The 20,293-nt window shown below is 53.2% G+C and overlaps 8 protein-coding genes across 8 annotated transcripts; 4 read left to right on the forward strand and 4 right to left on the reverse strand.

Moving 5' to 3' along the window:
* Positions 1–145: 145 nt before the first annotated feature.
* On the reverse strand, positions 146–1,430 carry AYL99_07404 (hypothetical protein; the record flags this gene model as incomplete). The annotated part of the gene is made up of 2 exons (XM_018838913.1): positions 146–930; positions 989–1,430. 2 exons carry the CDS (start codon positions 1,428–1,430, stop codon positions 146–148), a joined length of 1,227 nt encoding a protein of 408 aa, XP_018691681.1.
* Positions 1,431–1,979: 549 nt separating this feature from the next.
* Positions 1,980–3,978, forward strand: AYL99_07405 (hypothetical protein; the record flags this gene model as incomplete). The annotated part of the gene is made up of 2 exons (XM_018838914.1): positions 1,980–2,048; positions 2,101–3,978. The coding sequence occupies 2 exons, from the start codon at positions 1,980–1,982 to the stop codon at positions 3,976–3,978; spliced, it is 1,947 nt and encodes a 648-aa protein (XP_018691682.1).
* An 817-nt stretch (positions 3,979–4,795) lies between these two features.
* On the forward strand, positions 4,796–5,704 carry AYL99_07406 (hypothetical protein; the record flags this gene model as incomplete). The annotated part of the gene is made up of 1 exon (XM_018838915.1): positions 4,796–5,704. The coding sequence occupies one exon, from the start codon at positions 4,796–4,798 to the stop codon at positions 5,702–5,704; it is 909 nt and encodes a 302-aa protein (XP_018691683.1).
* A 788-nt stretch (positions 5,705–6,492) lies between these two features.
* AYL99_07407 (hypothetical protein) lies at positions 6,493–8,703 on the reverse strand (the record flags this gene model as incomplete). Its single annotated transcript, XM_018838916.1, has 1 exon — positions 6,493–8,703. The coding sequence occupies one exon, from the start codon at positions 8,701–8,703 to the stop codon at positions 6,493–6,495; it is 2,211 nt and encodes a 736-aa protein (XP_018691684.1).
* Positions 8,704–9,352: 649 nt separating this feature from the next.
* AYL99_07408 (hypothetical protein) lies at positions 9,353–10,753 on the reverse strand (the record flags this gene model as incomplete). The annotated part of the gene is made up of 6 exons (XM_018838917.1): positions 9,353–9,493; positions 9,579–10,168; positions 10,224–10,372; positions 10,420–10,451; positions 10,500–10,597; positions 10,654–10,753. 6 exons carry the CDS (start codon positions 10,751–10,753, stop codon positions 9,353–9,355), a joined length of 1,110 nt encoding a protein of 369 aa, XP_018691685.1.
* Positions 10,754–12,257: 1,504 nt separating this feature from the next.
* Positions 12,258–12,689, forward strand: AYL99_07409 (hypothetical protein; the record flags this gene model as incomplete). Its single annotated transcript, XM_018838918.1, has 1 exon — positions 12,258–12,689. One exon carries the CDS (start codon positions 12,258–12,260, stop codon positions 12,687–12,689), a length of 432 nt encoding a protein of 143 aa, XP_018691686.1.
* Positions 12,690–13,679: 990 nt separating this feature from the next.
* Positions 13,680–15,065, reverse strand: AYL99_07410 (mitogen-activated protein kinase HOG1; the record flags this gene model as incomplete). The annotated part of the gene is made up of 6 exons (XM_018838919.1): positions 13,680–14,408; positions 14,467–14,566; positions 14,626–14,669; positions 14,720–14,849; positions 14,908–14,955; positions 15,010–15,065. 6 exons carry the CDS (start codon positions 15,063–15,065, stop codon positions 13,680–13,682), a joined length of 1,107 nt encoding a protein of 368 aa, XP_018691687.1.
* Positions 15,066–18,773: 3,708 nt separating this feature from the next.
* On the forward strand, positions 18,774–20,135 carry AYL99_07411 (guanine nucleotide-binding protein alpha-3 subunit; the record flags this gene model as incomplete). Its single annotated transcript, XM_018838920.1, has 6 exons — positions 18,774–18,903; positions 18,963–19,308; positions 19,370–19,498; positions 19,552–19,681; positions 19,742–19,980; positions 20,036–20,135. The coding sequence occupies 6 exons, from the start codon at positions 18,774–18,776 to the stop codon at positions 20,133–20,135; spliced, it is 1,074 nt and encodes a 357-aa protein (XP_018691688.1).
* Positions 20,136–20,293: the final 158 nt, after the last annotated feature.

Consider the following 20,293-nt stretch of genomic DNA (forward strand, 5'->3'; position numbering starts at 1 on the left):
AAGTTCGACTTGATAAAGTCCACTTTGATGCAACTGCAGCCTGTGTTGGTACATCATCCCTCCGTAATGTGCGTGGCCGGGCTCTTCTCACCCCCCGGACGCCATGACCCAGTAAAAGTCCCCGCCTCTATCCCCAAATCGAGAATCATTCATCATCAGCCTCCTCCACAGTCGGAGCAACATGTCGCTTGGCCGCCGTCGACGTGGCAGCAGGCTCAACAGCAGATGTGACCGCGGACCCATTCGAAGGCGCCTGCGCCACGCCTGCCACCTTTTGCTCACCGCCACCACCACCAGTAGCAGCAGCAAGCTTTTTCTGAGCCTTCCGAGCTTTCTTCTCATGTTTCTTGCGCTTGATGTCCTCCTTGGTCTCATGCCACCCCCACAGCGGTCGAAAACTGTCGAAAAAGCCGACGTCCTCGAAGAGGTTGGGATAGAGCCACAGGCCAGGTGGCGCCAGGAAGAACGTGACAACAAAGAGAATCAGGCGGAAGAAGGCCATGGCAAAGAACAAGCCAAGCAATCCCATCATGCCGACCGAGAGGTACCACACACCTTGTCTCAGGACGAGCGGCCATAATGGGAAGAGCACTGCTGCGAAGACCAGCACCAACACCAGTGCCGCCCACAGTTTAGCCTTCCATTGTGACCCCTCGTACAGCCAGACGTAATGCATCATCGGGTCAAAGTCCTGTTGTTGTTCAATCTTGACTTCCCACAATCCCTTGACCCGTTTCTCTTTCTTGGGTTTGGGGTGATTGTGTCCCTCGTGTGGATCTTTCTTGGAAACCCGCAGAGCAAGCATGGATAGGGGAAGAAGTTGAAGAGCTGATCGCGCGTCAACGTCGTTCTCGACTTTGGGTAGTAACGGATTTTTCTTTTGAGCCTTCTTGTAGGCGTCGGAGTTCAAGGCACGGAACGCTCGTTTGACTGCGCAGTGTGGTGGTCAGTAATGAACGCGAGCAACGGGCGAGCTAGTTGGCCACACCTTTGAACATGTCCTTCCTCTCGCCATTAAAGATACATGTCCGTGTCTTCAAATCCCGGGAGCGTAGAAACTTCGCAACCGCCAGGGCCTCGGGCTTCGGCTCCACCTTCGCGTTCAAGGGGATCTGTTGGGTTTGCTGACCGGGCGGCGGTCCTCGTGGTTGTCCTTGTGGTTGCCCACCCTGTGCTTGTTGTGACTGTTGTTGCTGCATCGCCTGCTGCTGGCGCATGAACTGCTGTCTTGCCTCTTCCTGCTTCATCTGGACGAACTGCTGAGGGGTCATTCCCGCCTTGGCGGCTTCGGCCTCGATCTGTTGTCGTTGGAAGGCTTGAAATTGAGGGATGGTCATTCCGCGCTTCTGAGCTTCCATGGCAATCATTTGTTGGATTTGCTGGGGGGAGAAGGCTTGGGCGCCGGGCGGAGGGCCGCCCATGGATGCCATGGTTGCAGAGTTGGAAGTGAAAGCGAGGGAAGTGTGAGTGCGTGGCAATTGCTCTTTCTGTGAGCTAAGTCTGTAGAGATGGTATAACAAAGCAGACTTTCAGGAGAAGGAGAAGAAGTGAAGACCTGCGGGTGCGACGATTATAAGGCGAGTTGGCCCCGTGAGAAAAGACACGGTTTGCGATGAGGATAATAAGAGGCGCCAAAAATCCCGGGGGGTAACAAGCAATGCGGCCTGCGCCACCGATTTCAGCCTCAGTTGCCAAGACTGCGGCGGTGCAATATCTTATGGCCGGACCTCGTCGTCGCAACTTCAACAACAGTCACGGGCACCGCGGCACCCAGTATCTTGTGTTCACAGAACGGGCCGATCACTTGATGTGCAATAGACCTTGATACACGACAGAGACGCGTTTGGTACGCAGATAAAGGGACGCTGCACGGTCATATTCTATCTCGATTGCCGGCTTGTCGCCAACTTGTGTCTGCTCCTATTCTCAGTGTTGGACTACCTACACCCCCTCAACATGTCAAGATACCGCTCTGACAGATGACGTCGCTCCAATACCAGCCTGATCCGGCGGCGGAACCAGACGACTACTGGGGAACTGTGTTCTTGGTGAGTAGTTGGGCTTGACGCTCAGACTGCTCGTGGCAACTGATTGACCCAGTCCATGCGAGATGCCTCGGGGCAAATTCCCATCAATTTTATATCTTCTCCGGGGGTGTACGTGACGAAGGCCTGTTTCTCCGATGGAGTCTACGACGACCTCCCGACCCAGACATGTATCTCGGATCTGTTTGCAAGCCAATACCGCCGTCTAATCATTGATCTGTATTGGGATAACATCAACCGCCAATTCAACCTATGTCCAGTCGAGCTTCCTCCCCTGGTCGGCAATTCGACTGCTGGTTATAGCGTGGATTCGTCGGCATTGTATTCTATCACAGCGTCCACATCCTTTTCACCTCCTCCGACCACCACAAATCCATCAAATACCACGGGATCTCTTGCTCCCAGCCTCGAAAAGCGGCAGACTTCGTTATCTTCACTCGACAACTCCACATCGCCAATTTCATCGGCCACTGATTCAATCAGTAGCGCTGCCACGACGACGAGCGATGTGGCCATTCCAACATCTACTGGTGCCACAGGTGGAACTTTACTCACCCTGGGACCTTACATGTGTAGCTTGGACTTGAACATCGGTTCTATCATTTCCTTGTACAATGATTACTTTGCCCGTACCTCAGACACCATCTCCGCACGATTACATTTTCTTGACATTAATTTACATGCCGCCGCGCCCTTCACGGATCCTTCTTCGCCCGCACATACGCCGATGCCGGGCCGCCTTCCGAGCTCTGACGATCTTATAGGGGCCCAATTCGAAGCTGCACTCGGTAGGGATATATACACACCACAAGACTTGCAAGCCGATCGAAAAGATCTGAACAGGTCTTGGTTTCGCGACAACTATCGCGTAATAACCGACGCAAATTACTTCCGCACCGTGGAAATCGAAGGGGACGACATCATTTCCACACCGGACGGCTGGCCTGGAGAAAACTGGATTCTCCTTACTGACAGCCGGAGGCTTCTGCTGAGTTGGGATCAGATCGATCCACAGATGGCAGCGTACGACTTTCTGTCCGAGTCGGGTACCGTCTTCAATGCGACCGAGCTGTTCCCAACTCCGCCTGTGGAATGGAGTGACAGTGGAAAAGTGACTTCAGGCTGCTATTATCATCCAGGTGACACGACGATCGCCCAAACCAATGCATCCTGGGCGATTGCGACCATTGAGGACATCAGCTCAGGTGCTCTCCCTATCCTCGCCGAGAACTTGATGGCATGCGGCTTCTCGCCTGTCATAAACACGACTCTCAACGGCTTGTCCGTACAACACAATTTGAACACATACCAGAACTTTGCACGGTCCACGATGTTTGGATGGGCTCCAGGCCAGCCACTAGGCACGTCATCCGGCCAGAATGACGGGGTTACTGACGACGACCTTCGGTGCGCGGTGCTTGACGCAACTAGCGGCTCTCAAGGAAATTGGCGACTAGAGCAATGCCAAAAATCACGGCGAGCTGCGTGTCGCATTGCAGGCCAGCCATATGCATGGCGCCTTTCCACTTTCGATGTTCCTTATAGTGCGGCACCAGATTCATGTCCAGACCATACCTCGTTCGACCTCCCTAGGACAGCGCTTGAGAACACATACCTGTATCGGCAAATATTGAACGATACTAGTCCCCGTGATGATGACTCGGACGGGATATTGTCAGGCGTTTGGATCAACTTCAATTCAATCGACCAAGCCAACTGCTGGGTTCTGGGCGGTCCCAACGCAACGTGTCCTTACTCCGACTTCAAGGAGGCGGAACAACAGCGCGAGATCCTCGTTCCCACGATAGCGGCACTAATCATCCTGATACTGACTGTTTTGACCATCCTTGTCAAATGTAACCAGAACCGAAGGAATAGCAGAACGCGAAGGAGAGGCGACAACGGCTGGGAGTACGAGGGTATCCCGTCCTGATGTCCGCGAGGATATTGCACAATCGCACAGAATATACGCTTGACCAGTGTCATGTCTTTCCTCGCCTTTTCCTTGCTTCTCCATGTACTGAGTATGTCGGCGTCAGCCCCCCAGTGGGCCCTGGCGTCTTGCTGCGTCGGCTCAACTCTGCTCCGATATGGCCTCCTTCGGCGACTTTTTATTCAAGCAACGACCAGGCAATGACTCAGCCGCACAGGACCTGAGTGGGCCTCGTTGTGCCCCTGGGTCCCCCACCACAAGGTAGCCTTGTCTGCGGTTATCCCTCCTGACAAACCAGCATCAAGGAAATCAATTTGAGGGCTTGCTGGATTTCAAACCGAAGATCCAAGTCAATGCCACGGCTACGAAAATGACAACACGGAGCCATACGAGATAAGCCGTTGTGCCGATGCATAATTCCCACAGCGGAATTGGGCTTCGCAATCGAATGCCGGGACACGGTATTCCCAAAGTCTGGAACACCGACGTTGGCAATAATACATAATCTAGCCTTGTCCAGAATCTGACAGTTGGGGGATATAAGGAGGGACTCGTCTCTGCATCTCCCTTCCTCCATCACAAGACGATCACACCATTTCTCGACCGAACTCCGACATCCACGGCCAGACACAGACGTGAGAATCAACTCCACATCCCCCATTGAAGCTTCCAGATCAGCCACCAGCCCCACATTTCACATCGCAAAAGACATATAGACATAGGCGTGCTCTACCTGCTCTCGGCCGCCCACAATCAATCACTCTGCAGGGACGTTTCACAGAAGAGAAAACATCACACCTCCCCTACGGTAACCGTCATGGCCCCTGTAAAAGTCGCTATCGCTGGAGCCACAGGCAACCTCGGCCTCCCGCTCGTTAAGGCATTTCTTGACGCCAACTATTCCGTCATCGCATTGACCCGTAAGGGAAGCAGCAGCGCCTCGAAACTCCCTCAGTCCAGCAACCTCACCGTCAAGGAGGTCGACTACACCTCGGTACCCGATCTCACAGCAGCTCTCCAAGGCGTTAAAGTGGTGGTATCGACCCTCGCAACCGCCAGCATAGGCGAGCAGAATCCCTTAATCGACGCGTCCGTCGCCGCCGGCGTGGAAAGATTCCTCCCCTCCGAGTTTGGCAGTGATACATGCAACCCTAAGACCGCGGCATTCCCAGTGTTCAAGTTCAAGGTCGCAACGCAGGAATACCTCAAGTCCAAAGCCAAGGAAAACCCGAGTTTCAGCTACACCCTGGTCATCACCGGCCCGTTTTTTGACTGGGGCCTCGAGTACGGCTTTTTTTTGAACCCTGCCAAACATTCGGCGACACTGTACGACGGCGGCGACGCCATTTTCTCCACCACAACGCTCAAATCCATCGCGAAGGCCGTGATCGGGGTCATTGAACACCTCCCCGAGACCGCCAACCGCGCGGTCTACGTGCACGACACGGCCACCACCCAGAACAAGCTGATCGCCTACGCCAAGGAGAAGGACGGCAAAGACTGGGACACGACCGTCAAGTCGACCAAGGACATTTACCAGGAGAGCTTGGCCGAGTTGACATCGGGAGGAGACATCGGCAAGGCGATGGTAGGGTTCATTCTCAGCGGCATCTTCGGCGGCAAGGAGACGGGCGGGTCCTTCGAGGGCCGGACGGACAACGAGTTGTTGGGCCTCAAGGAGATGACTGAGCAGGAGGTCAAGGAGGTTATCCAGAGCCTGCTGTAAGTCCTCTTCTGAGTTTCTTTCTTCAACAACCGGCATTGTTCCCCGTGGGAAAAGAGGTTTGATCTACAAGAGCCAGAGAGAGCAAAAATAAAGGGGAAGAGGGGAAGTAGAAGGTGTAGGAGGAGGAGATAAATCGATAGGACCTCTGTAGTTAACATGCAGACAGACCGGGCAAGAACACAACAATGAATGCCAAATTGTGAGACAAAAAAGGTACCCAACACGTCGAGAGCATAGCAAAGAAAGAAATTTTTTCTGATGAACACTCCATATGAACTCATTTCCATCATGGAGATGGAAAAATATGTAGAACGCCGCCCTATCGACGCATGCTGTGTACACGAGGGAAACACGACGATGATATTAATTGATAATACTAAATCCAATCCAATCCAATCCAACCCAGCCGACGACTGCCCCAGTATTATGTGGATATGTATGTATGTATTCATGTATTTGCAGCAAGCAAACATGGGACTGAAGAGCTCACTCCCCAAGAATCCCTCCCTCGGCCCAAAAAGGTTTCGTTATTTCGATGGTGAAAACCCCGGTTCGTAGATCAAGGTGCATACATAGATAATAGGAAGGAATCAATAGATGGATGGCCATAGCGATCGAATCCGCCACGCCCCTCCCCTGTTTGTGTGACTGGGTGAGCAATGGGGCCCTTCTCTGTAGAATAATATCTCGCCCACAGAGCTCTCTATAGACCCAGAATTGGATCTCTGGTGCCAGATATAAGACTATAATCAGGACAGAGAAGAAGACCCCCAGAACCGGGTTCTTGTTTATATCCAGATCTGGCCGTCCTCGTCGACAGAGGCCGTCATCGTCACCGCCTTGGCCTTGGCCTTGACCTTGACACTGGCGATCGGTCGTTCCGACACTGACGCTGTCGTTGTCCCTGCTGCTCGTGGTGCAGAAGGTGGTGCCGTTAGTGATGCTTCAGGCGGTCTCGAGCGCGGCGCGAGCCTCTCTTCCCGCCCGCATCGGAGCTCCGGGTATCTCTCTGGATCGTAGGCGCAAGGGCGACGACGCACCGTTCCGAAAGGCGTGCTAGGGCTGCTCGTCGTCGTCGTCGGCGTCGTTGTGGGCGTGGACTGCAGAAGCCCGCCTCCCTTGGCGGATTTCGCTCGATTACTGTGCACTCTCAGGTCTGGATCCGTGGTGGAGGATCGTGCAGGCCGTGTGGGCCGCGAATATGTGTCTTGCTCAGCTTTCGCTTTGGCCCTGCTTTTGTTTTTCTGCTCCCCGCCGCGGACGGTCGACCCAACGACGGCGGCATATGAGCGCTGAGGTGCTGGCGCCGGTGTTGTTGGTGAACCGATCAGGAGTTCCGAGGCTGGATTGCCGCGCAGGTACATGTCGAGGATCTCATCGATGTCCGCAGTGAGTCCGTCCTGGTCTATTACTCGGTCCGGGTCTTCCTTCCCGCTCGGGGCCTCTTCTGGAGAGACTATTATCTCGGGGCGATCAGCGTGTCTGTTCGAGCGGGCAGTCTCGCTACTACCGCTACTAGACGGCAAGGGCGGCAAAGCTTTGTCTTTGAAATTCGTTGTCACGGACTCGGTGACCGGGCTGTATGCGACTTGTGTCTCCCCTGTGGTAGATACAGGGGGTACATGATCACTCCCCGCCCCGCCAGCGCAGTAGATGGTAGACCAGGAGGACTGGAGTGATTTCGCTTCCCCTTGTTGGTCGTTCAAGACACATAGATGGCCACGGTTGACGCTACGACACGGAGTTTCATTCTCACTGTTTGAGGTGGCGATGGTAGGCGAGGCACCTCTCCGTCGCTGGGATAGCGTCAGGGGTCGCGGCACCAGGAGATCCGCATCACAGCAACGCCGTTTGTCGACGGCTCTTGAAGTCTCGAGACCAGCCAGGGATTCTTGGCCTGATGGTGACAGATCAGGGTGGGCTTGAGGCGGTCGTTTATTCCCACATCTCGACTCCCATGGACTGGAACCGCCTTTGTCGGCTTGGTAGTCGTCACCGTACGGAGTCTGAGAAGGAAGGTGAGTCGATTCGGGTAGGCTGCGAAGCGATGACATCCAATATCGAACAGGGTCTGAAGAAGCTGAACCGGCTCTCCAGCCTCCGTCCCAGCAGCGGGTACCCAAGTCTTCTGGCTCTTGTGAGCCGTCCATGCTCCCATCGCAGAAGGCAGCCACGGCGGGCCGGTCGACAGCCTCAGTCGTAAGCGGCAAAGAAGCTACTGACTGTTGTCGTTGGTCTCCTCCATTCTCGAATGCTACTTGATTACCCACCGATCTGCATTTGATGATTTCCTCGCTGGGATTCTGACTGTACACGCTCCTGCCACCGTCTGAGCCCGCGTCTGACGAGCTGTCGCTGAACTGATCCTCCATCCATTTCTTGGGGATGACTTTGCTCCAGCCGTCGGGGTGGATGCGCGCAAATGCTGGACCTCTCTTGTCCGGGTCGAGTTGCAGCGTTGTTTGAGTCTCGTCGTGCGGTTTCGGAGCCGGACGTGGCCAGACGTCCGATGGCCGTTTGTCCTCCGAGACACCTCCCAGCTCGTGATGTAATGGTTGGGATGGAGAATGAGACAATCTTTGATGACGGTGCCACGACTCGGGTCGAGGAGGAACAGGTGGACTGATTCTCAACTTGTTCTCCCTAACTGCACTTGAAGTTGATGGCCACCAACGGGGGCCAGCCTCTCTGCGGGTTTCATTTGTTGGCGTAGGATATTCAGCCTGCTGTCTCTTAGACCGGAAGAAGGACCACGACAAGAGTGAATCCTTCCGCTGCAAGTTCTGTGGAGGGTGACGACCGAGCTCGATCGTCGACGTCCGCGACCGTTTCCCGTGGCCAGAGGTGCCCCAGCTTCGGGAGGAGTACTGCGTGGCTGGTGTAACTGGTGAGCCTTTGCGGCGACGTGATAGCGAAAGCCACGACGCTGGAGTCCTAGACGAGCCCGATGAGATCTCGCTGAGTTGGCTCTGATGAGCTGGAGTGAAAGAAAGATTCATCATGATAGAAGCCTGATAGAAGCCTCAGAGAGGTTGGAAGTGGAAACTGTCCAGATCCATCAGATTCAAGATCAGTTCGCCGACACTTCGTGGAGCGACCCGTTTGTCGAAATCCAAAGGTAGTCAAACGAAGATGAGGTTGAGAACTCGCGGCGGTTGCCACGGCTTCACCGACTGGCCCATCCATCACCTTGTTCGAGAAGTTCTAGAAGAGCATGACATGTGGATAAGCTCGTGACACCTCAAAGGTGACTCGATTCAGCTGCTGGAGGAAGAGGCGCGATAGCATGTGACGGAGCCAGCCATACACGTAAAGGCTCTCTGTCGAGTCATTGCCCATGCGGTGAAATGAGGCTCTGAACCCAGACAGCAGTGAAGCAAGAACCAGATTTCTTTCGATAGTGAACTTTTGGTCTTGACTTACCAGAGCGTGAAGGTCCGAGCGTTGCAATTGCAGCATGGAGAATATTGTTGTTCGCCGAGTAGACTTCATTTCTCCGGGTCTCGACTGTTAATGGAAGGGTAAATACAATAGGAAGGACTGCGAAAAACACCCTCCTGTCAAAACCCAACACAATCGACATAGTGTGGTTTGACGCCTATTTTCTCAAGCAGACAACGATAGCACGTACATGGTCTGTTCAGATGATCACAGTTTTGCCTTGAGCCACGATTTGATAGCCTTTCCTTGCTCCGTCTCAGCCTTGTCACCAAACCGGAGGTGAATAATGGGGGCAATATGTGCCTCATTCGGACCAACCACGTAGGTTATGGAGTCCGGGTTGACGGACTTTTCGAATATCAGAGTTAGAAAAGTTCCAGCGAAGACGTAGATAGCATGGGACTCAAAAATGAAAGGGGAGACTTAAACACACCTTGTACTTTTCCACCCATTGATCAATAGAGTCGACCAAGATCTCGTTTGAGCCAGCTACAACCAGCATATTTTCAACCCTGGAATCTCTCCACCAGTCTGCCGGAACATTGAGCGGCTCTGCAAAGGGCGTAGACGGCTTTCCTGCGAGGTAGTCCCTCGCCCACATGTCACCAGCGTAACGAGTGACAATGTCCTTGTAACGGTTCCTCTGTTCGCTGGCCCAGTCAAGCTTGAAGGTGGTCCACGGGGCCACCGCCACAATGCCCTTGAGCTTCTCCCCATCGGCCAATTTGAGCTCCGGGAATTCAGAGGATGGATGCATAATTTGTGACAGGACTCCAAGGCACATGTTCCCGCCGGCGGAATCGCCAGCGAGGAGGATCTCGGAAGCTGGGCGTTTCAGGTCTTCCATGACGTATTTCACCGATTCGACGGCTTCGTAAATCGGCTTTGGAAACGTCCCATGTGGCACGAGCGTGTACTCCAGGAACAAAAACGCGATGGAGGTTTTGTCGGCTTTGAGGTCGTTCTGAACGCCGTGCCAAAATGTGAGATGGGTGTCATCTCCGTCGAGTGAGAAGCCGCCTCCTGTGTGACAGATCAGTCACTTGGGCGAGCAAATCCGACAAGGCCTGCCGCTTACCGTGGAAATACACGCAGACGTATTTGGCTGTCTTTGGATCGCCTACCCAGAATGCTTTGCACCCAGATTTCAGAGTGACGAGTTGCGGCTGGATGCCAACGCTTTTACACCACTTCTGGTAGATTTCAGAAAAGGGGGGCCCGATATACCTGCGGGTGTGAGCCTGAGTCTAGGGCGGAGAGTCGGCGAGACTTACTGTAGTTGCAGCGTGCTGAACCTTTTCATCAACTGGCAGCTTCAGTGACAATGCACGAATTCAGGAAGTGACTAGCCTACCTTTCGTACGATGGCGAAACTGATATGCTGCCCGTATGTATAAGCTCCTGATTCGCCACGGAATGGGGCCGTCGCCGCCGTGTAAAAGGCCGTTCCAGCTGGTACATTTTATCAGCTTGCAAAAGCACATTTTGCTCTCGTGGGAAGGTCTCACCGAGTGATAGAAGACCTGCGAAAACGTCCAACTTCTCCAAGAAGGAGATTTGATGAGCAGGAGCAGAGAGCGCCTGGGCCGCCGTTGGAGGGGCTGTCATATTGGAATTTGGCAGAACGACAAGCAGACAACTTTGAGAGTAAGACTCAAGCTCCGCTGTGTGTCCACAGTGTTAAGTGGGCGAAGCCGTTGATATACTTGAGCAAGGGACAGTCTGCCAAGGAGATAAGTGTTCCTTGATTAATGGATTCAAACGTGCGATGCAGTAGAAAGAGTGGAATGAGTAAGGCGTTCACTGAACGTCAGCTGAAGGAACAATAGACAATCGTTAGGTTTGCATGGTCAGGCTCATGATGATGTTATAGTCTGACTCGTACCTCGTACTCCGTATATATATGAAGGACGGATAGTCATAGGTGGGACACGCCAAGTCCGACAAAGGCGACCCGGAGCAAGCGTTGGGCCTTGTCCGACCCAAACGAGCCTGCTAGATTTGCATCAAGCAGGAAAAGAGGTCACCACAGGCAAAGATTTGAGAGAGCTGATATGAAATCAATAACGACGACAGCCCTTTGAGCTCTAATGCCGAGGCATCTCCTTAAACAGGTCTAGCGTCCACGGTTGTGAGGACGACATCTTTTTGCATGTGCCTTGGATATTTCTCTGCAATATCCTTTGGTATCGAATCTTGTGTTGACTCCGTATCAAGTCGAGCCTGTTTTTCTCCTGCCCAACTCTGTCTGTGACCGTGACAATGCCTCCCGGGAGGAAGACACAACTGGGGTTTATGTCCTACCTTCCTGCTCAAAAGTTCCAAGCAGGACTCGAACAGCCTCACATATGAGACCCTGGCTAGGTTAGATGCAGTCGTAGGTAAGGACTGAAGATAAAGGACAGATGAGCAACGAGAATGGCGTCAAAGAACCGTCATCTCCGCGCGGAGGAGATAGCACTGGTCCTTGACGGCACAAAAATCACCCTAGGAGGACAACCACAATGACCCTCCCAAAAGTAGGACTATGGCGTACTGGCTTGCTCAGAGCTTCAAGCAGCTGGAGGCTCTCACATATGAACCCCTCATTCGTTCAGACGCAGTGGTAGGTAAAGACTGCAAAAAAGAAAGAATAGATGATCAACAAGAATGGCATCCAAAAAGCAGAGACATGTCTTCCGCTGAAGCGCTGGCTCTGTCCATCTCCCTAAGAGTGCTCGGCACAGACGACAGGGGCTTGAATCAATCATTTCCAAGCCGTATCTGTCGTTCGACTTTAACCGTGACAAACTGGAGGAAGAGCAAAAGAAAATGGAGAGACCGCCGCAGTCGTGCGCAATCACTCTGACCACCTGACTGCTTCAGCCGCACAACAGGACGAGCCGCACATCAAGCCGCAACAGCAAACACTAGCTCGATACGACACAACACAACGCAACGCACTTTTATTTCAAGCCGCTGGCCTTGTTATTCTGTCTTTTTTTCCATCACACAAAGCACGAACCAACTACTCCTCGAACTCAAAGAACGCACTTCGGTAGCCTCCATCTTGACTACAGCATTCTCGAAACACATACAGCAACTCAAGCATCATCAGCTATCTTTGTTCAAAATGTCAAGTTCAGGTACCAGAAATGATGCGTCTAACTCCCCTCCCTTAACTCACAAGAAGGAGAGTAAGCTGAAAGTCGAGGAGATGGCGACCTCGACTGCCAAAACCGCCAACTCCGCCAACGCCCCCGATCCTGAGGCTACGCCAAAAAGCCCCACGAGTGACGGCGCCGGTTTTACAACCTCTACCACCCCCAGCGCCCAGCACGGGGCTATCACCGCGTGGGGCAGCACCTCTGGAAAGCTGTTCTTATCCGACCCGCGCCTGAACGACGGCGACTCGACGGGCACTCTCTGGGAGTATATCTTGAAGTTGGGGTCCAAGAACGTCGCAGAAAACAGAATCGCAGAAAAGGCCGAAGCAGCCAAGACAGCGCAAGAAGAAGATGACGGCGACGATGAGAACAAGGACAAAGAATCCGAGATCGACTAAAAGAGGACTCCTGGTCTCTGGGATTGGTGTTAGTGTTGGTGTTGGTTCTGGGTTCTGGCTTGCTTGGACAACCAAGATCGTGGTCCGAGGTTTTCGATGCACTGGAATGATGGGATGTCGAAAATCCCCTGCTGCTGCTCGCTCTTGCTCTTTTGTTGGTGGGAGGAGACATTGCAACAACCACAATCAAACACCAAACACCACCCGATGACTCGGACTGGATAACACACCATGGGAACGAATCGGCAGAACAGTCACGGGGACACGAAACATGCAGAATCACAGGCGGTGAAGGGTGCTTGTTTTTCCTTCTTTTATTCTTGCCTCTCCGTGCGCTGAGAAGGCGAGGCCAGCTAACGGAACTGAGTGACATGTACTGGCAACATCGGATTCTACTCTAGCATGCAAAGGGTTGCTGGGGGAGGGGAGGATCACACACAGCGTCTGCCGTGGCTTCAAAGCCACCATCCCCAGAAATGAAATTGAGCCAGCTTACTGGTTCTCAGACAGATGATATCGTGGTCAATCACCAAAATTGAAAAAAAAAGAGTTCTATCTGCTTACTTGTTTCCATGCTGCGCCTTGCCTGCTACGTTGGCTGATGTCGCTGTACCTCAAGACTGCGGAACAAACCAGGCACTTGCCAGAAACACCAGAGACGATCCTTCTTGGGCGTACTCGGACTGCGTGGGCAGAGCACGTCGTGGGCGTCTATCTCTCATAACCTTTGGATTTGGTTTGGACAAAAGAGCCCGGATTGGACTCTGCTTACAGCGCCACAAAGCGGCACTGAGGTGAAAAGCAATCGTACAACTTGTAGCCTTTTGTTGCAGAAATCTTGGTATGCCCCCTTTCCTCCCTGTTACACCAAAACATATCGTGGTATTCGTTCATTTCACCCCGTTGAAGAGCAGGCAAGAAAATTCCCGCTGACGCCTCCAGCTGCGCTGGACATTGCTGGCGCAGACCTCTCGAGCTCTACCCACTCTATTAGACTACCTGACTGTTCACCGCCTGAGCTTGTTCCACGGTCAAGGGCTTGCCTCCCATCTCGGTCTCCTGGTTGTCGATATTATGATAGTCGAGAATCTCCGAGTACATCATGATCTTCCAAGTGTCCACCGGAAGATCGGCGTCGTTGAACGACCAGTCAAATTTCTCGTCGGCGACTGGCTCGTCCGTTGGATCGTGATATGGAGAAAGGTACTCGTGCTCCAAACCACCGGCTGCCGACACTCTTTTCTTGGGGTCGAACACCAACATCTTCTCCAGAAGATCGACGGCGGAAGGATCGGCATTCTTGAATTTCGCACTCAGAGGTTGTCGTTCTCGTTTGGGTAGAGATTGGACAAATCTGAGGGTGTTTTCGCTGCAGATGGTCTCGATCACATCCTGGGGAGGGGTACCAAGCAGCTCAGTGATGATGGAGAACTGGTTGACGTGATCCTTGCCCGGGAATAATGGCTTGCCTTCCAACATTTCGGCGAAGATGCAACCAGCGCTCCAGATGTCCACCTCCACGTCATATTTCTGCCAGGTAAGCATGATTTCGGGGGCTCGGTAGTACCGGGTCGAGACATATCCCGTCATCTGAGGGTCTTGGATTCGAGCCAAACCAAAATCGCAGATTTTGAGGTCGCAATTTTCATTGACCAAGATATTGCTTGGCTTCAGATCTCGGTGGACAACGCCAGCCGAATGAACGTATTTCAAGCCTCGCTGCACGTGACTGTCAGTGGTGGAAGCATCGGAGCAAAGTTCCGGCTCATATACATACTAGGATTTGATAGAGGAAGTATTGGATGAATTGCTTCTCGAGCGGTCTCGATGTCAAGAGGCGATGAAGATCAGTGCCCAAGAGTTCAGTCACGAAGTAGCTGCATGCAACGTCAGCATTGGGAGGCGTGGTGGAGGAGGGGGTGCAGATTCTGCATACATGTCTTCAAGTGGGGAGATGAAGATGTCGCTGAGAGAGATGACCTGACCGGTTCAGTATACTGAGGGACAATCTGGGGATTCTTTGCGCTCACGTTTTCATGTCGAAGATGTTTCAGCAGTTTGAGTTCTCGATAGGTGCGCTTCGCGAGCACCGGTGTAGAGAACGGCTTCATGATCTTTTTTACCGCCACCGACTGGCCCGTCAATTGATCTTTTGCAGAGCTTAGGGCATTGTCAGTTTGGAGCGACTTCTGGAGGCATGTTCTCGAGCAGTCCTTACCAGACAAGGCCGAAGGCTCCCATGCCCACGGGTTGCAAGTCTGTATACCTGGCTTCCAGTCAATCGGGCTTGTCTTGCCAACGACATGGCTTCTTCGCCTACCTGCTGGTGATCTCGAAAGTTGTCCCAAATATCTGGGCTCGTACGAACTCTGCCATCTTGAGAAAGAGTCTAATGGAGCGAGGCCAAGTCTCAGGCGGGAGATGAGGGGAGGTCTTAGGTTCGCGAGAGGGTCAGCGGTCGCAGAGAGATCGCGACGTGAGTACAGGATGAGAGTACAATGGCGGCGAGCTCAGTAAAGGTAAGGAACGAGGTGAAACGATCGCCTCGAGAACGGGAGTGGCGACTTAAAAATACGGGATGTTTCAGGTATCCTGGAGACCGCAGTTAGAGAAGGGGAGGGGAGACTGGACTGCGGCGGATGCTGAAAAGCACGAACCTGAAAACCGTGAGTGGTGCAATTGATAGTTACTGTAGCATCCAACGAGGCCAGAAAGACCCCTGTCTGGTACTTGTGACTGTGGCTAATGTCACTGCCCAGAGAAGTTCATATGGTAGTGAAGAATGGCATGCGAGAAGAGCAGAGCAACGGGGAGCAACAGTGGCGGCAGCAGCAGCAGCAGCAGCAGCAGCAGTAGTAGCCAACGTGGGGCAAACCAGTTTCCCGCCTCCTGGGCGTCTCCCGTAAACTCGATCGGTACAATGCTGGTTACTAAGTAAAGGGCTGGTGGTGGGAGCGGGCCCTAAGATGTCCCAAGTAACGGTCCGGAGTGGGCTTGAGAATCAGTCTTTGGGCTCAGCTTGAAAAGACGATGATCGCAATCACCCATGCTCTCCGTACCCATCACCCGCCTGGGCTCCTCTGGGCTTTCCCCCCCTCCTAAGCCGAACTTCTTTCGATTACCTCGTACTCAGTCCTTTTCAATTGCCCCTCCATCATTAGTCGGGATCAATGTCCTCCGCCCAATCCCTTGCAATCCTCTCCTGTACAACGGTGGTACATTCTTCCGTCCACCCTTGGTCGGAGAATTCATCCAGCAGGCTTTTCCGCACCAACCAGTACGATGCCCGCCGCCATTTCGACTTCTATCTTTCCTAGACCGACAGCCAAAGGGTTAGTCAGATCTCCCCACTCTCTGCCATTTCGATTTCAGTCGATATTCCCGATCTATATGCGGCCACGAGCATAAGGTGCAGGCTCAGACTGTCGAGCCCACTAGCCCAGTCGCGGATTCCGTTAATAATTGATGATCTCACCCACCACCCAACCTGGTCTCTCAGTTAGAGCCACTTGCACCAGCCCAGGTAGTACAGCAACGACCTCAGAGGTTTATGGCTGTCAGTGACATTGTCCAAGCTAATTGTTCCTGTTCTTTGGATCAATCGCTCCGAGGTCCTGTCCACGCAGCAACCAGTGAAAAACCGTGAAGCTTCTGGAGAGCGAGGCGAGCGAGGGGATACCTCGTATTCCAAATTCCCTCGCCAAACTTTTACTAACACAGGGAATATCTGCGAGAGAACATATCCCAGATTTGCTTGTGCCCCTCTTCAACCATCAAGGGCACGTTCATTTCGCGTGCTGATGACCGAGGCCGCATGCGCTAAGTCGAGGTCCTGAGATTCTTTTCTGAGCCGCACGGCTTTCTCGATAGACACCGACTATCATCCCTGGACGGAGTAAATCAGGACCATCATGACTACGTGAGACAGCCCAGACAGCGCAAGAGCCCCGCGCAAAAATGTTTCACTTCGTAGTTCGGGTAAATTGAATGACTTCGGGAACACCTGGCCTCAGAAGATCATTTCTGGAAGACACTCACAGGGCCACTTGTACAGAGAGGAAAAGGAGGTACATGTGCAAGCGTCTACGCTCATCTCGGGGTGGCTCAGCCTCTTCCTGGCAGCTGCACACCAGACACAATTGCTGTCTTGGGCCTGATGAGCCTCACGCTGCAAAAACGGAGGATCTTAGAGCTTGCACGCACGCCGTGGCGGTGGCTGATGGGTATTGTCGGAGGCTGCCGCAGATGTTTTGGTGACCCGAGACTCCCTATAAGGATGGTTTGAGCTTGACGTGCACCCTGATTCAAAGTTTGACGGGAAGAAACAGATGACAGCTAGGGGATTTGAGGATGCACGACGTCTGACTGGGTTAAGTATTTGAATATCCAGCAGTAAGAAGCTGAAACAGCGCCTCTGTACTCGGTGGACCGGTCTTGCTGGCAGATTAGGAAGTCCACTTCCTGGCCCATTTGACAAGAATAGCACCTAACTCTCCCATCCAAAGCAAGAGGACAAAACCTCCACGGCAGATTCGGCACAGAAGAAAACGCAAGTCCGCGCAGTGTAACCCAGCTCGCAAGCCTGTCGGAAATTTACCACGAAAACTTTGGCGCACGACGGGCTGTGAGGGAGCATTGCTTCTGCTGTAGTGAATAAAGTGATCGGCATTGACGACATCATGTCAAAGAGTCGACCGCATGTAGGCCAGCCAGGCGCTGGCACTGGCATGCTGACCTGACAAATCTCCAGCTAAGCCTGGTCGAGATGGTAGACGTGGTCAAGCGATGAGGCTGTCGACAAGTCGGAGTCGAACTGGAGGATCCTAAAGCTCGGGGCGGAAATGGGTTGATTCTGGATGGTCATGCTCTCGAAGTGTGGCCGGCGTAGGGTGTAAATCTTGACACCATAAAACCTCGTGCGACACAATCGTTTCTTTTGGCTCAGGAACTATCAACCCTTGGCGGGAACAACCATGTGGCAGACCCTGGAATGATGCCGCTTTTCTGGAGTGGAAGATGTCTGTCATGGAATGCGTGGACTGTGGGTAGCAAGCCGCGCTCCTGGGTTGAAAGGGCGTGTGATATCTGAGGAGCTAGCGGACTAATTATCACGCCCAAGTTAATGGGCTCAAAGTGCCTGCATTCTTCTCGATCACTACTATGTAGGTACAAGGCCGTAGAGTGAGAAATTAAAATACCGTGGATGGGGACGGAGACAGTATCCCCAGCCTGCCTAATCTGCCTAACCTACGTGTCTCGCTACCCCTAGACCAGTTCCACGCGCCCAGCACTCTCGGGGAGTGCCTAGTGCGCCTGGACACTGGGACTTTAGTCTAGCGATCCCCTCGGTGTCCTTTACGCCCAACTGCTCGGCTACTCCGCTTAAAGCTGGAGGTTCTGGGCTGGTAGGCTGGCATTGGCACAACTGCCACTACTACTGCCAGTGCAGCGCCCTCGTAACTCGCTCTGGCACGCACCTGGGACTTGTTCTCCACGATCGGGTCCCATTCCATCCTCCCGTCAGCTTGTCCACTACTTCATTGGTAACAAATCTCTCTTCTGCTGTGACCACCACCTTGGCTTGCCTCGCTGCCCTCAAACATCCCGTTGCGCGACGACGTTCTCTGGCAGCGAGCTCTCTATACCACTCTCCCATTCGTTTTCCGGCTTCTATATCTACCAGCTGTTGCCTACCTCCAGTCCCTTCGCACCCATCTTTCATTCCTCGAAGCCGCTCCAGCCGAGTCGAGCTCCACTGACAAGTGCGAATCCTGGTCTCGGCCCCGACCACCACTGCCACCACCACCACCATCATCAACATCTCCAGGTCATCGAACGTCCTCAAGTTTACCGCTGCGCTTGCGAACCCGCCCTCCACATCTCCCATTCTCCCAATCGAGCCTGCGCTGCTTCAATCCTTGCCCCCCCAACCTCGACAACGACGTTTAATTGCCTCCCCCCGCACTCAGGCCGCAACCACAGGAGAACGCCCGTGCAGCTTCCTTTGCAGCTGCAGCCACATCTGGCGCTGCTTCTGCAGCGCTCTCGCTGTCGCTGCGCAACAGCCAGCACCATTCCTTCGAAATGGGTGCATGTGGGAGTAAAGAAGCGTCGGCCGAGGACACGGAGCAGAAAAAGAGAAGTCAGGCAATAGACAAGAAATTAGAGGAGGATTCCCGCAGGTTACGGCGGGAATGCAAGATCCTACTACTCGGTAGGCGACATGAATGACGATGCTGGTACATACGGTTGACTGACTTTGTAACTTTTTAGGGTCCGGCGAGAGTGGCAAGTCTACGATCGTAAAGCAGATGAAGATTATCCACCAGAATGGCTACACACAGGAGGAGAGGGCACTTTACCGGCTCACCATTTACAAGAACCTCGTTGACTGCATGAAGGCGCTGATCGGCGCCATGCAGCAGTTCGAAATTGAACCAGAAGATCAAACGGTCAAGGACTACGTGGAGTACATAATGGAATTTAATGTCGACCCGGATCCCGATACCACGCTTGATCCCAAAGTCGCCGACGCTGTTGAAGCCGTCTGGAAAGATCCAGCAGCGGCCAAGACAATGGAACGACAGAGCGAGTTCTACTTGATGGATTCAGCCCCTTAGTACGTCGTGGCGTTCACTTCCAAAGCAAAGTGGAACCCCGGCCAGCTCACACGTTGATAGCTTTTTCGAAGAAGTGCGAAGGTTGGCAGCGCCTGATTATATCCCCAACGAGGCCGATGTCCTGCGGGCCCGCACAAAGACGACAGGTATCTACGAGACCAGATTTACCATGGGTCAACTAAGCATCCAGTCAGTATCAATTCGAGGCACAGTCGAGCGTGGTGGAGCTAACATGTTACCAGCATGTTCGACGTAGGCGGGCAGCGCAGTGAGCGCAAGAAATGGATCCACTGCTTCGAGAACGTCACATCCATTATTTTCTGCGTGGCACTCAGCGAATATGATCAAGTTCTACTAGAAGAATCGAATCAGGTATGCAGCAGACCGGGACAAACAGAAAAGGGGGCATGTGATTGCTGACCGCCATTCTAGAACCGGATGATGGAAAGCCTTGTACTCTTTGATTCGGTTGTCAACTCCCGATGGTTCATGAGGACCAGCATCATCCTCTTCCTCAACAAAGTCGACCTGTTCAAGGAGAAGCTAGGTCGATCACCGCTAGGGAACTATTTCCCTGATTACTCGGGTGGCAACGATGTCAATCGGGCCGCCAAGTACCTGCTCTGGCGGTTTAACCAAGTGAACCGAGCACAACTCAACCTCTACCCTCAGTGAGTCCTATCCCCAGGGCAAAGATCGCTGGCGGCCCACTAATTGCGTGTGCAGTCTTACACAAGCCACAGACACGACGAATATTCGGCTGGTTTTCGCCGCAGTGAAGGAGACCATCCTACAAAATGCCCTGAAGGATTCGGGAATATTATGAGAGCCACGACCCAGCACCCATTTTCGTTTGTGTTTGGAAATTGCATTTTGCCGGGCGTCCAGCGTCTCATGTGATGAATTGGGAGTCATGACGGATTGGGAAGGCGCCACTACTATGCGCTGCTATATTTTCTGCCTGGAGGCCATTGATGTTGCTCG

Source organism: Fonsecaea erecta, assembly GCF_001651985.1.
Source record: "Fonsecaea erecta strain CBS 125763 chromosome Unknown Scaff6, whole genome shotgun sequence".
Lineage (NCBI taxonomy): Eukaryota > Fungi > Ascomycota > Eurotiomycetes > Chaetothyriales > Herpotrichiellaceae > Fonsecaea > Fonsecaea erecta.